Source organism: Bombina bombina, chromosome 7, assembly GCF_027579735.1.
Source record: "Bombina bombina isolate aBomBom1 chromosome 7, aBomBom1.pri, whole genome shotgun sequence".
NCBI lineage: Eukaryota > Metazoa > Chordata > Amphibia > Anura > Bombinatoridae > Bombina > Bombina bombina.
In genome coordinates this window covers 196,580,651-196,596,467 of record NC_069505.1, presented here as the reverse complement: position 1 = coordinate 196,596,467, position 15,817 = coordinate 196,580,651, and the positions used below count along the sequence as shown (strand labels likewise).

Sequence of the window (15,817 nt, the reverse complement as noted above, 5' to 3'; positions counted from 1 at the left end):
GTATTAGTGATGTGTTGTGTATTAGCAGCTGTGTGTATATAATATGTATTACTGATGTGTCACACACACGTGTATTAGCAGCTGTGTGTATATAACATGTATTACTGATGTGTCACGTGTATTAGCAGCTGTGTGTATATAACATGTATTACTGATGTGTTGTGTATTAGCAACTGTGTGTATATAACATGTATTACTGATGTGTCGTGTATTAGCAACTGTGTGTATATAACATGTATTACTGATGTGTCACGTGTATTAGCAGCTGTGTGTATATAAAATGTATTACTGATGTGTCATGTGCATTAGCAGCTGTGTGTATATAACATGTATTACTGATGTGTCACGTGTATTAGCAGCTGTGTGTATATAACGTATTACTGATGTGTCACACACGTGTATTAGCAGCTGTGTATATAACATGTATTACTGATGTCACACACACGTGTATTAGCAGCTGTGTGTATATAACATGTATTAGTGATGTGTCGTGTATTAGCAGCTGTGTGTATATAAAATGTATTACTGATGTGTCACGTGTATTAGCAGCTGTGTGTATATAACATGTATTACTGATGTGTCGCGTGTATTAGCAGCTGTGTATATATAAAATGTGTTACTGATGTGTCATGTGTATTAGCAGCTGTGTGTATATAACATGTATTACTGATGTGTCACGTGTATTAGCAGCTGTGTGTATATAACATGTATTACTGATGTGTCGCGTGTATTAGCAGCTGTGTATATATAACGTGTTACTGATGTGTCACGTGTATTAGCAGCTGTGTGTATATAACATGTATTACTGATGTGTAGTGTATCAGCAGCTGTGTGTATATAACATGTATTACTGATGTGTCACGTGTATTAGCAGCTGTGTGTATATAACATGTATTACTGATGTGTCACGTGTATTAGCAGCTGTGTATATATAACATGTATTACTGATGTGTCACGTGTATTAGCAGCTGTGTGTATATAACATGTCTTACTGATGTGTCGTGTATTAGCAGCTGTGTGTAAATAATATGTATTACTGATGTGTCGTGTGTATATAACATGTGTATGTGCTGGGGTGAGATTATCAGTATAACCAGCCTTATTGATGTGTCACACACAACACACGTGTATTAGCAGCTGTGTATATAAAATGTATTACTGATGTGTCGTGTATTAGTAGCTGTGTCACACACACACACACATGATACACGTGTATTAGCAGCTGTGTGTATATAACATTTATACAGTATGTGCTGGGGTGATATTTTCAGTATAACCAGCCTTACTGATGTGTCACAACCACACGTGTATTAGCAGCTGTGTTTATATAACATGTATTACTGATGTGTCACACACACTGTGTGTATATAATGTGTATGTGCTGGGGGTGAGATTATCAGTATAACCAGCCTTACTGATGTGTCACAGACACACACGTGTATTGGCAGCTGTGTGTATAATCGTGCACCGCAGCTTTGATGTAGAACGACCTGTTGATTCATGCTACCTTAACGCTAATGCTACAGGTACTATGTGAACCGTGACACACTGTTTTGCTACCACAGAGCATCTGAATCCTTCTTGCAGCGGCTGGTGGGATTGTATGTGTCTTCTCATTACAAGGTGAGTGATTTATAATAACGCACTCTGCAGTAAACACGTGGCATGTATAACTTATCATTTATTGCTGTTATATCTGTCACGTGTTTATGCAAGCAGTGTAGTAAACATAACTTCTCAGCATGCAATGCACTGTTATCATTTAATCATATAACGGCACCAAATGCCATGGCACGGCAGGTGTAACTCATCAGCGTGCAATGCAGTAAGTGGCTGCCTGGCGTAACATGGCCGCAGACAATGCAGCAAACAGGTAGCAGACATAATATGGCGGAAGGCAGTGCAGTAAACATGGGGCAGACATAATATGGCAGCATGCAGTGTAGTAAATACGAGGCAGTCATAATATGGCAGCATGCAGTGAAGTAAACACGGGGGAGACATAATATTGCAGCAGGCAGTGCAGTAAATACGTGCCAGACATATGGCAGCATGCAGTGCAGTAAATACGTGCCAGACATATGGCAGCATGCAGTGCAGTAAATACGTGCCAGACATATGGCAGCATGCAGTGCAGTAAATACGTGCCAGACATATGGCAGCATGCAGTGCAGTAAATACGTGCCAGACATATGGCAGCATGCAGTGCAGTAAACCCGTGACAGACATGGCAGCACTTGGTGGCGTAAACACATGGCAGACATAATATGGCGGAAGGCAGTGCAGTAAACATGGGGCAGAAATAATATTGCAGCATGCAGTGTAGTAAATACGGGGGAGACATAATATTGCAGCAGGCAGTGCAGTAAATACGTGCCAGACATATGGCAGCATGCAGTGCAGTAAATACGTGCCAGACATATGGCAGCATGCAGTGCAGTAAATACGTGCCAGACATATGGCAGCATGCAGTGCAGTAAATACGTGCCAGACATATGGCAGCATGCAGTGCAGTAAATACGTGCCAGACATATGGCAGCATGCAGTGCAGTAAATACGTGCCAGACATATGGCAGCATGCAGTGCAGTAAACCCGTGACAGACATGGCAGCACTTGGTGGCGTAAACACATGGCAGACATAATATGGCAGCATGCGGTGCAGTAAACATGTGGCAGACATAATATGGCAGCGCATGTGGCAGACATAACATGGCAACACGCAGTGTAGTAAACATGGTGCACACATAACATGGCAGCATGCGGTGCAGTAAGCTTGTGGCAGACATAATATGGCAGCACGCAGTGCAGTAAACACGTGGCAGATATTATATGGCAGCCCTTACAAATTCCAGTCAACTGTAGATTTGTTTAGGATGTAGTTATTTTAGAGTTAAATACATATTTATACACATTTTATATTTACCTTCTGTTTATCGCTGTATATACAGGTTATATGTGACGTCTGCTATGAGTATTATTAGCATTTCTTTATATATTTCTTTTTTAAGACATGATGAGTCCACGGATCATCTTAATTTACTAATGGGATATTCACCTCCTGGTCAGCAGGAGGAGGCAAAGAGCACCACAGCAGAGCTGTTTAAATAGCTCCTCCCTTCCCTCCCACTCCAGTCATTCTCTTTGCCTACGTTAGTGATAGGAAGAGGTAAAGTGAGGTGTTAGTATAGATTCTTCAATCAAGAGTTTATTTCTCCAACATTGGTGTGTCCGGTCCACGGCGTCATCCATAACTTGTGGGAATATTCTCTTCCCCAACAGGAAATGGCAAAGAGCACAGCAAAAGCTGTCCATATAGTCCCTCCTAGGCTCCGCCCACCCCAGTCATTCTCTTTGCCGCTGAACAAGCAACATCTCCACGGAGATGGTGAAGAGTATGTGGTGTTTAGTTGTAGTTTTTTATTCTACTCTCTAGAGTTCTGTTTGTGAGAGGAGTAAGATTTTAGCAGCAGTAACTAAAATCGTTTGCTGTTTCCACATAGGACTGTTGAGATGAGATAACTTCAGTTGGGGGAAACAGTTGGCAGACTTTTCTGCTTAAGGTATGACTAGCCATATTTCTAACAAGACTGTGTAATGCTGGAAGGCTGTCATTTTTCCCCACATGGGGACCGGTAAGCCATTTTCTTAGTCTCAAACAGAATAAAGGGCTTAATATGGGCTATAAAACTGGTAGACACTTTTATGGGCTAGATCGATTGCTTTATTTGGGCATTTTATACAGTTTGATGTTGAAATTCACACTTTATAACTCTGGGGAACGTTTTTTTATGTCAGGCACTGGTTTAGACACCTTCCCAGTCAGGAAGGGCCTTCTCTGTAGTAGGCAGAGCCTCATTTTCGCGCCATTACTGCGCAGTTACTTTTGAGAGCAGTACATGCAGCTGCATGTGTGTGGGTCTGGAAGTAGTTGAAAAGGTTCCTAGAAGGCTTCATTTGGTATTGTATACCCCCCTGGGTTTGGTAAAGTCGCAGCAAAGGCTGGCGCTGGGACTGTAGAGGGGTTAAAACTGTAAACGGCTCCGGTTTCCTAATTTTAAGGGTTAAAGGTCTGAAATTTGGGGTGCAATGCTTTGAATGCTTTAAGACACTGTGGCGAAAATTTGGTTAAAATTGAACAATTCCTTCATAGTTTTTCACATATTCAGTAAAAAAGTGTGCCCTGTTTAAAATTTAAAGAGACAGTAACGGTTTTGTTTTAAAACGGTTTTTGTACTTTATTGACAAGTTTAAGCCTGTTTAACATGTCTGTGCCTTCAGATAGACTATGTTCTGTATGTATGGAAGCCAATGTGTCTCCCCCTTCAAATATGTGTGATAATTGTGCCATAGCGTCCAAACAAAGTAAGGACAGTACTGCCACAGATAGTAAAGTTGCCCAAGATGATTCATCAGATGAAGGGAGTAGACATAGTTCTACATCATCTCCTTCTGTGTCTACACCAGTTTTGCCCACGCAGGAGACCCCTAGTACTTCTAGCGTGCCAATGCTTGTTACTATGCAACAATTGACGGCAGTAATGGATAACTCCATAGCAAATATTTTATCCAAAATGCCTGCATTTCAGAGAAAGTGCGATTGCTCTGTTTTAAACACTGTAGAGCAGGAGGGCGCTGATGATAATTGCTCTGTCATACCCTCACATCAATCTGAAGTGGCCATGAGGGAGGTTTTGTCAGATGGGGAAATTTCTGATTCAGGTAGAATTTCTCAACAGGCAGAACCTAATGTTGTGACATTTAAATTTAAATTAGAGCATCTCCGCGCACTGCTTAAGGATGTGCTATCTACTCTGGATGATTGTGACAACCTGGTCATTCCAGAAAAATTGTGCAAGATGGACAAGTTCCTAGAGGTTCCGGTGCACCCCAACACTTTTCCTATACCCAAGCGGGTGGCGGACATAGTGAATAAGGAGTGGGAGAAGCCCGGCATACCTGTTGTCCCCCCTCCTATATTTAAGAAATTATTTCCTATGGTCGACCCCAGAAAGGACTTATGGCAGACAGTCCCTAAGGTCGAGGGGGCAGTTTCTACACTAGCCAAGCGCACTACTATTCCTATCGAGGATAATTGTGCTTTCAAAGATCCTATGGATAAAAAATTGGAGGGTTTGCTTAAAAAGATTTTTGTACAGCAAGGTTACCTCCTGCAACGTATTTCGTGCATTATTCCTGTCACTACAGCAGCGTGGTTCTGGTTCGAGGAACTAGAAAAGTCGCTCAGTAGAGAGACTCCGTATGAGGAGGTTATGGACAGAATTCACGCACTTAAAGGGACAGTATACTGTAAAATAGTTTTTCCCTTAATGTGTTTACAATTGCTTTTTTTACCAACTGCAGAGTAAAAATGTATGAAAATTAGCTTTTTAAGGTTTATTTCTGTATATTAAAGCTCTGATTTTGTGTTTTGAAGCCACAGCCTAATAAAATAGGTTGAGCTTGTAGTTATAATCAGATCTCATTACTGTATCACATTGTGCACATATACCTGCTTCTTTATCTTATATCTGTCCTTAAAACAATCACCAATACTTTGAGAGAACAATGGAAAATGAACATTGTATTACCTTATCTCTGCTTTATCACACTGGGAGTGTAAATTCTTCTGCTGGCTGTGTTTACAAAGCTTATCTATAGCTGGTACGCGCGGCCACAAACTTTCAGAATAGGTGGGGATACCACATGCTAAATTAACAATTTCAAATGCCAATATAAGGGTAAAGGAGCTACTTGTAAACAATTTAATACACTCCAGCAGGTAAAGTGGATAATTGGGAACAAATTAAAGGGGAGAATTTTTTTGAGTAAACTGTCCCTTTAAGTTGGCTAATTCCTTTATTTTAGATGCCGCTTTGCAGTTAGCTAGATTAGCGGCGAAAAATTCAGGGTTTGCAATTGTGGCGCGCAGAGCGCTCTGGCTAAAGTCTTGGTCAGCGGATGTATCTTCCAAGACAAAATTGCTTAATATCCCTTTCAAGGGTAAAACCCTTTTTGGGCCAGAATTGAAAGAGATTATCTCAGACATCACTGGGGGTAAGGGCCATGCCCTCCCACAAGATAGGCCTTTCAAGGCCAAGAATAAGTCTAATTTTCGTTCCTTTCGCAATTTCAGGAACGGACCGGCCTTCAACTCTGCAGCCTCTAGACAAGAGGGTAATGCTTCGCAAACCAAACCAGCTTGGAAACCGATGCAAGGCTGGAACAAGGGTAAGCAGGCCAAGAAGCCTGCTGCTGCTACCAAAACAGCATGAAGGAGTAGCCCCCGATCCGGGACCGGATCTAGTAGGGGGAAGACTCTCTCTCTTCGCTCAGGCTTGGGCAAGAGATGTTCAGGATCCCTGGGCACTAGAAATAGTTTCTCAGGGTTATCTTCTGGAATTCAAGGAACTACCCCCAAGGGGAAGGTTCCACATGTCTCACTTATCTTCAAACCAAATAAAGAGACAGGCATTCTTACATTGTGTAGAAGACCTGTTAAAAATGGGAGTGATACACCCAGTTCCAACTGTGGAACAAGGACTGGGGTTTTACTCAAATCTGTTTGTAGTTCCCAAAAAAGAGGGAACCTTCAGACCAATTCTGGATTTAAAGATTCTAAACAAATTTCTCAGAGTGCCATCGTTCAAAATGGAAACTATTCGAACGATTTTACCTACAATCCAGGAGGGTCAATTTATGACTACCGTGGATCTAAAGGATGCGTATCTACATATTCCTATCCACAAAGATCATCATCAGTTCCTAAGGTTCGCCTTTCTGGACAGACATTACCAGTTTGTGGCTCTCCCATTCGGGCTAGCCACTGCTCCAAGGATTTTCACAGAGGTACTCGGGTCCCTTCTAGCGGTTCTAAGACCAAAGGGCATTGCAGTGGCACCTTACTTGGACGACATTCTGATACAAGCGTCGTCTCTTTCAAAGGCAAAGGCTCACACAGACATCGTTCTGGCCTTTCTCAGATCTCACGGGTGGAAGGTGAACATAGAAAAAAGTTCCCTGTCTCCGTCGACAAGAGTTCCTTTCTTGGGGACAATAATAGATACTTTAGAAATGCAGATTTTCCTGACAGGTGTCAGAAAGTCAAAACTTCTTAACGCTTGTCAAGTTCTTCACTCTGTTCCACGACCTTCCATAGCTCAGTGCATGGAAGTAGTAGGGTTGATGGTTGCAGCAATGGACATAGTTCCTTTTGCGCGAATTCATCTAAGACCATTACAACTGTGCATGCTGAAACAGTGGAATGGGGACTATACAGACTTGTCTCCAGTGATTCAAGTAGATCAGAAGACCAGAGACTCACTCCGTTGGTGGCTAACCCAGGATCACCTGTCCCAGGGAATGAGCTTCCGCAGACCAGAGTGGGTCATCGTCACGACCGACGCCAGTCTAGTGGGCTGGGGCGCGGTCTGGGACTCCCTGAAAGCTCAGGGTCTATGGTCTCGGGAAGAGTCTCTTCTCCCGATAAACATTCTGGAACTGAGAGCGATATTCAATACTCTCAGGGCTTGGCCTCAACTAGCAAAGGCCAGATTCATAAGATTCCAATCAGACAACATGACGACTGTTGCTTACATCAACCATCAGGGGGGAACAAGGAGTTCCCTGGCGATGAGAGAAGTGACCAAAATCATAAAATGGGCGGATCACTCCTGCCACCTATCTGAGATCCACATCCCAGGAGTGGAAAACTGGGAGGCAGATTATCTGAGTCGTCAGACATTCCACCCGGGGGAGTGGGAACTCCACCCGGAGATATTTGCCCAGTTGACCCAATGATGGGGCATTCCAGACATGGATCTGATGGCGTCTCGTCAGAACACCAAGGTTCCTTGCTACGGGTCCAGATCCAGGGATCCCAAGGCGACTCTAGTGGATGCATTAGTAGCGCCTTGGACCTTCAACCTAGCTTATGTGTTTCCACCGTTTCCTCTCATTCCCAGGCTGGTAGCCAGGATCAAACAGGAGAGGGCCTCGGTGATTTTGATAGCTCCTGCGTGGCCACGCAGGACTTGGTATGCAGACCTGGTGAATATGTCATTGGCTCCACCATGGAAGCTACCTTTGAGACAGGATCTTCTAGTACAGGGTCCATTCGAACATCCAAATCTAATTTCTCTCCAGCTGACGGCTTGGAAGTTGAACGCTTGATTTTATCTAAGCGTGGGTTTTCGGATTCTGTGATAGATACTCTGGTACAAGCCAGAAAACCTGTAACTAGAAAAATTTACCATAAAATATGGAAAAGATATATCTGTTGGTGTGAATCCAAGGGATTCTCATGGAGTAAGATTAAAATTCCTAGGATTCTTTCCTTTCTCCAAGAAGGTTTGGATAAGGGATTATCAGCAAGTTCTCTAAAAGGACAGATTTCTGCTTTATCTGTCTTGTTACACAAACGAAAAGCTTTTGTTCAGGCTTTGGTCAGGATCAAGCCTGTTTACAGACCTTTGACTCCTCCCTGGAGTCTGAATTTAGTTCTTTCAGTTCTTCAAGGGGTTCCGTCTGAACCTTTACATTCCATAGATATCAAGATGTTATCTTGGAAAGTTCTGATTTTGGTTTCTATTTCTTCTGCTAGAAGAGTTTCTGAGTTATCTGCTCTGCAGTGTAATCCGCCCTATCTGGTGTTCCATTCAGATAAGGTTGTTTTGCGTACTAAACCTGGTTTCCTTCCAAAGGTTGTTTCCAACAAGAATATTAACCAGGAAATAGTTGTGCCTTCTTTGTGTCCGAATCCAGTTTCAAAGAAGGAACGTTTGTTACATAATTTAGATGTAGTACGTGCTTTAAAGTTCTATTTAGAAGCAACAAAGGATTTCAGACAAACGTCTTCTCTGTTTGTTGTTTATTCTGGTAAGAGGAGAGGACAAAAACCTACTGCTACCTCTCTTTCCTTTTGGCTGAAAAGCATCATCCGATTGGCTTACAAGACTGCCGGACGGCAGCCTCCCGAACGAATCACAGCTCACTCTACTAGGGCTGTGGCTTCCACATGGGCCTTCAAGAACAAGGCTTCTGTTGATCAGATATGTAAGGCAGCGACTTGGTCTTCTCTGCACACTTTTGCCAAATTCTACAAATTTGATACTTTTGCTTCTTCGGAGGCTATTTTTGGGAGAAAGGTTTTGCAAGCCGTGGTGCCTTCTGTTTAGGTAACCTGATTTGCTCCCTCCCTTCATCCGTGTCCTAAAGCTTTGGTATTGGTTCCCACAAGTTATGGATGACGCCGTGGACCGGACACACCAATGTTGGAGAAAACAGAATTTATGCTTACCTGATAAATTACTTTCTCCAACGGTGTGTCCGGTCCACGGCCCGCCCTGGTTTTTTTAATCAGGTTTGATGAATTTCTTTCTTTAACTACAGTCACCACGGCACCCTATGGTTTCTCCTTTTTTTTTTTTCTCCTGTCCGTCGGTCGAATGACTGGGGTGGGCGGAGCCTAGGAGGGACTATATGGACAGCTTTTGCTGTGCTCTTTGCCATTTCCTGTTGGGGAAGAGAATATTCCCACAAGTTATGGATGACGCCGTGGACCGGACACACCGTTGGAGAAAGTAATTTATCAGGTAAGCATAAATTCTGTTTTTTAAAGTAGTGCCAGAGAGTGCTGCTTTGTTCTAGGGTGTAGCCGTAGTCCATATCAGTCTCTCTTCAGTAGAGCGTTTGGTGGCTTTAGAGCAATGGGAACTTGTGGGACATAATTCTCACTGCGCCTCTTATATATTGTTGCTGCCCTGCCACTGAAAAACCTAAGAGATTCTAACTCAGGACTTTCTCTTCATTCTCAGGTCCATGGGAGGGATAGGACCTCTTAAACCTGGAGTCTGCCTTGCTGCCAGGAAGAAGATGAGGTAAGTGCTGACTTTATTTCTGAGGGTACAGAGAAAAATCTCAGAAAAACTTTGGGCACTATTTTTTTTACACAGACCTCATCAAATTGGGGCTCCTTTTCAAGGGTTTAACATAGATGTATTCTCCTAGTTGTTTTAGGGGACACTGGCAGCTTTAACGCAGGCACTGGGACTGTATGGAACATGTGACTCATCTCCCGGCGGTTTTATAAAATACATAGCCGACCGGGAGGGTTCATACTGACTGACTTTTTGTATTGTGCAAGCGAGCTCAGTGTGAGGGTGTTTATTGTTAGAGAGTTCATAAGGGCTAAGCAGCTTCCTAAGGCATAGGTAATGGAGCTAAGCAGTCTGTTATTTTGCTCCCGGTCGTTTAGCTTAATAATAATGGCGACCGGGAGAGAGCTATTGAAACGCATACGAGGGGCGGAGCTTGTGTGGCACCAATTTGGTGGTGCAACGCTTATTTATTTATTCCGGTTATCGGAAAGAAGGACCAGTAGATCCTTTTGTTTTAGGTTCCTCTTCCCTTACACTTCCGGTTAGCGGAGGGGACGGGTAACAGTGTGTTGCGCTTAGAGACAGCGCTGCAGCTGTCAGGGTTTTAAACAGAAGGTCTTGCGCTGTCAGGTTTTTGGACAGAAGGTCAAGCAGGCACTTCACCTGGATTATGCTGAAGTGTAATGGGGTTAACAAGATACTTCGGTAGTATGCCCTAATAAATAAAAAGTTTTCAAATTTAGATTTTAAAGAAACCGTAACGGTCTTTATATGTGTGTTTGCAATAAAATCAGTTAAGACCTTTATGGGATTAATCATCCATACATCAGTCTGATGGTTCAAGAAGACCGTACAGTGCAGGGTTATCAGTTTTAAAGTATTTACTTCTGTTATTAAACGAAATGCTGCAGGGAGAATGTGGCTTTACTAGACATTTCCCTGTTTGTGAGATCCTTTCTATAGAAAAGAAAATGGATTCTCTTTAAGTGTCTGTAAAATATTACAGTCCACCAGTGCAGTTCCCTGCGCTTTATTCACCAACTCCATCTGGAGTTACTTAGCAAGACATCGCTTCTCTAAGTTATTTAACGATATCGGTTGCTTTGTCTGTTTTTTTCCCAGACTGCAGGGAGTAACGCTTGATGAAATGTATTTAATCGCATATAGAGTATCTATTCCGAATGTTATTCCCTAAAAGTTGAAAGTGGGAGATACTTCGGTAGTATTTAAGGGAAATATCTCAGACTCTCTCTGGGTAATTTCTTTGTCTGATACTGAAGTGTTTTTTTCTGGATCACCTCCGTTTACTACCTAAAGGAGGTTCTAGTTACCCTGAAGGGTGCGGTGTGCCTGGCCATTTTTCCCCATAGCCCACGCGGTGGAGGAAGGAGCGTTTTCCACAATGGCTAAGAGATCTACTATGCCCATAGAGGATAGTTGTACTTGCAAATAAACTAGAGTGGTTACTCAAGATATATGCCAGGGTTTACAATGGCACCTAGGTGGGTGCATTACTGCCGTCACCGGTACGGCGACATATTAGTTTGATGCGTTGTCTGGTATTATTAGGACAGAAACTCCTCTGCATGACTAATTCCTTTATTTCGGATGCTTCCCTTCAAGTTTTTAATCCAGGAGCAAGGATTCAGACTTCTCTGTTCTGGCTCGCAGAGGCTTATGGTTAAAACCTTGGTCTGCGGATATGTCCTCTAAGTCGAAGCTGTTAGAGATTCTTTACAAGGAGAAGACCTTGTTTGGGACTGGTTTGTCAGACATTACGGGATGTAAGGGTCCCTTCTCCCCCAGGACAGGAGAATCTAACATAAGGGACGAAATTTTAAAGGAAATCATTTCTCTCACTCCTCCAAACAGGAACAGCTTAAACCTTCATGGAGACCCAATCAGTCTTGGAATAAAAGACAATCCAAGAAGCCTGCTATTGCATCAAAGTCAACATGAAGGGTCTGCACCTGATCTAAGCCTTGATCTTGTAAAGGGCAGACTTCCTTCTTTTGCTCAGGCTTGGGTCCGAGATGTTCAGGATCCTGGGGCAATAAAATAGAGTCCCAGGGATACAGACTGAAGTTAAAAATTTTCAAAATTATTCGTAGACCAGACAAAGGAGAGGCGTTCTTACTCTGTATCAAAGACCTTTCCGACCTGGGAATGAGAGTTCCTCTTCCGAATCAGGAACAGGGTCTGGGATTTTATTCCTATCTGTTCGTGGTTCCCAAAGATGGGAACTTTCAGGCCTCATTTAGATCTCAAGAGTCTAAACAAATCTTTTAGAATACCGTCCTTCAAGAGGGAAGCTATTCGTTCCATTCTTCCTTCGATCCAAGTGGGTCAATTTATTCAACAGTGGATTTAAAGGATGCGTACCTGCATGTTCCCATTCACAGGGATCATCACAAGTTCCTAAGGGCTGCCTTTCTGGACAAACACTTCCAGTTTGTGACTCTTAGCCTTACCACAGCTCCCAGAATTTTCACAAGGGTTCTGTGTTTGCTGGGGGCGGTGCTTCGGTTCGGGGCATTGCAGTGGCGTCCTATATGGACGACATCTTAGTCCAGGCGCCATCCTTACAACAAGCCAGATCCCACACGGACTTGGTGTTAGCCTTCCTGCGATCTCACGGGTGGAAGGTAAAATTGGGAAAATGTTCCTTAGTCCCAAATACAAAAGCCGGACAGATAGCTCAGCATGCTAAGGCACTGTGGCTGAGCTCTGTAGCAACCCAAGGGTTGCAGGTTCTATCTCCGGCGAGGTTCACTCAGTCTTTCATCCTTCTGAGGTCGATAAAATAAGCAGCGCCTTGAGACCCTTACAGGTGATTAGCCGTGCTTTACAAGTACCCAATACATACAATTAATTTAAGGGTAACCTTCTTGGGAACTATAATAGATTCCCTATCAATAAAGATTTTTCTGACAGAAGTCAGGAACTCAATAATTATCGATTCTTGTCTAGTTCTTCAGTCCACTCCTGGGCCGTCAATGGCTCAGTGCATGGAGGTAATCGGGCTGATGGTGGCGGTAATGGACATCATCCCTTTTGCTCGGTTCCATCTAAGACCTTTGCATTTAAGCATGCTCAGGCAATGGAGCGGAGATTATATCATTTTGTCTCCTCGAATACTACTGGAAGTAGGAGACGAGGGATTTTCTGCAGGGGTAGTTGTCTTTGGATCATCTCTCCCACGGAACCTGCTTCCGCAGACCATCTGGGGTGATCGTGACAACAGACACCAGCCTTCTGGGATGGGGAGCAGTCTGGGGTTCCCTGAAGGCTTAGGGAGTCTGGACTCAGTCGGGGTCTGTTCTTCCTATAAACATCCTGGACTTCAATGCTCTTCTGGCCTGGTCTCAACTAGACTCGGTCCATTTTATCAGGTTCCAGTCGGTCACCATTACTTTAGTGACTTACATCAATCATCAGGGAGGAACGAGGAGTTCCTTAGTGATGACGGAGGTGACCAAGATGATGCAGTGGGTGGAGACCCATTCTTGTTGCCTGTCGGCAATGCACATCCCAGGGGTGGACAACTGGGAGGTGGAATTCCTGGGCAGGCAGACCTTCCATCTGGGGGAGTGGGAACTCCATCCTGAAGTGCTCTCCAGATTGATTCTTAAGTGGAGTCAACCGGAATTAGATCTCATAGCATCTCAACAGCATGACAAGCTCCCGAGATACAGGTCAGGGTCCAGGGACCCCCAGGCGCAACTAATGGATGCTCCGGCAGTTCCTTGGACCTTCAGTCTAGCATACCTGTTTCCTTTGTTTGCTCTTCTTCCACGGGTCATTGCTTGAATCAAGCAGGAGAGGGCACTGGTGATCCTCGTTACTTTTGTTTGGCCTTGCAGGATTTGATATGCGGATCTGGTGGACATGTCATCTCTGGCACCTTGGAGACTTCCGTTGAGGTAGGACCTTCTAATCAAGGGCCATTCCTTCACCGAAATCTGGTTTCTCTGAAGCTGACTGCTTGGACATTGCACGATTAATTTTATCCAAGCAGGGTTTTTCTGACTCGGTCATAGAGACCATGATTCAGGCTCGTAGGCCTATAACTAGAAAGATTTACCATAGGATTTGGCGTAAAAATCTCTCTTGGTGTGAATCCTAGGGCTACTCATAGAAGTAGAGGCAGGATTCATAGACTTTTGTCTTCTCTCCAAGAAGGTTTGGAGAAGGGTTTATCGTTTTCTTCCCTGGCGGATGTCCTAGATGTACAATCATTTTTTCAGGCCTTGGTTGGGATCAGGCCTAGGTTCAAAACAAGTTACTCCTCTATGGAGTCTTATTTTAGTTTGAACCTAGTTTGAAGTTTTCTTTAAGGGACTCCGTTTGAACCTATGCATTCCTTAGATGTTGTTGTTATCTTGGAAAGTTTTATTTCTTGTTGCTATTTCTTCTGCTCGTAGAGTGTCAGAGCTCTCGACATTGCAGTATGAGTCTCTTTACCTTATTTTCCATGCGGATAAGGTATTTTTTCTTTATAATGTAGGATTTCTTCCTAAGGTTGTTTCTGATCGGATCATTAATCAGGAAATTGTGGTTCATTTGTTGTGTCCTAGTCCTTCTTCTCAGAAGGAACGACTTCTACACAATTTGGACGTGGTCCGTGCTTTAAAGTTTTTTTTTTTACCTGCAGGTGACTAAGGACTTGCATCAGTCTTCTTCTTTGTTGTGTTTTTCTCAGGAAAACGTAAGGGATAGAAAGCTTTGGCTACTTCTTTCTTTTTGGCTGAAGAGTATCATACATTTTGCATATGAGACTGCTGGACAGCAGCCTCCGGAGAGAGTTACGGCTCATTCCATGAGAGCTGTTGCTCTTGTGGGCATTAAAAAATTATGCTTCTGTGGATCAGATTTGCAAGGCTGCAACTTGGTCCTCTTTTCACACCTTTTCAATGTTCTACAAATTTGATTTTATTTTTTGCCTCGGCTGAGGCAGCTTTTGGGAGAAAAGTTCTTCAAGCAGTGGTACCTTCCGTTTGGATTCCCTGTCATTTCTGTTTTAACATGGAGTCCACGGCCCGCCCTGTTCTTTTTAGACAGGTTGTGGGTTATTGTAAACTTCAGACACCTCTGCACCTTGGCTTTTCCTTTCTCTTCCTAACGTCGGTCGAATGACTGGAGTGGGAAGGAAGGGAGGAGCTATATATAGCAGCTCTGCTGTGGTGCTCTTTGCCTCCTCCTGCTGACCAGGAGGTGAAATCACACAAGTAAGGATGAAATCTGTGCACTCATCGTGTCTAAAAAGAAACACATTTATCAGGTAAGCATAAATTTTCGTTTTCCTTTAGTAAGCCCAGCATTGTTATTAGTGATCTCTCTAGCTCCTCATTATGCCAGACTGTGTAACAAAAGTGTGCATTTATCATCCCAGGAGACAATTATAAGCATAATTTACACCTCTTGGTTCTCTGTATCCTTTGACTGCCAGCAACTGCCCTTAATTTTAACCCCTAGTGTTCTGCAGCGAGAGATGCACCACATTAATACTTAGTATTGTCATTATTAACTTAATCAGAGTGTGACGATTAATTGGTTATCAGAATGGTTTCATGTTTCGTCTTCATTTTGACGAAGGTCACAGTCTTGTATAATTTTATGTCTATTTCTTCCCTTGCATTGCAGAATTCGCCAAACGATCTTCAGATGCTCTCTGATGCACCCGCTCACCACCTCTTCTGCCTGTTGCCCCCAGTTCCTCCTACCCAGAATTCCCTTCCTGAAGTTCTAGCTGTGATCCAGGTATGTTCTGATTTCTTTGTTTGTGAGTTATGAAAAAAAGCAATGAATGTTGACATGTGACTCTCTTAACTGAGTGTTGCTTTGGTATAAAGGTTTATTTTCTGTGGAAGAACTTCCATACAATAACTTTGTTCATGTTAATGCAAATTCAGCATGTTCCTTTTTGCAATCATTTTGTACC

The 15,817-nt window shown here is 43.3% G+C and overlaps 1 protein-coding gene across 1 annotated transcript in view; it reads left to right on the top strand.

Annotated features, from left to right (window-relative positions):
• The window catches only part of NAT10 (N-acetyltransferase 10), a 144,010-nt gene that overhangs the window by 99,426 nt on the left and 28,767 nt on the right, over positions 1-15,817 (top strand). Inside the window, exons 15-16 of the mRNA XM_053689328.1 lie at positions 1,527-1,623; positions 15,520-15,636. Of these exons, the coding sequence (XP_053545303.1) occupies positions 1,527-1,623; positions 15,520-15,636 (214 nt within the window). The remainder of the gene's footprint in view (positions 1-1,526; positions 1,624-15,519; positions 15,637-15,817) is intronic.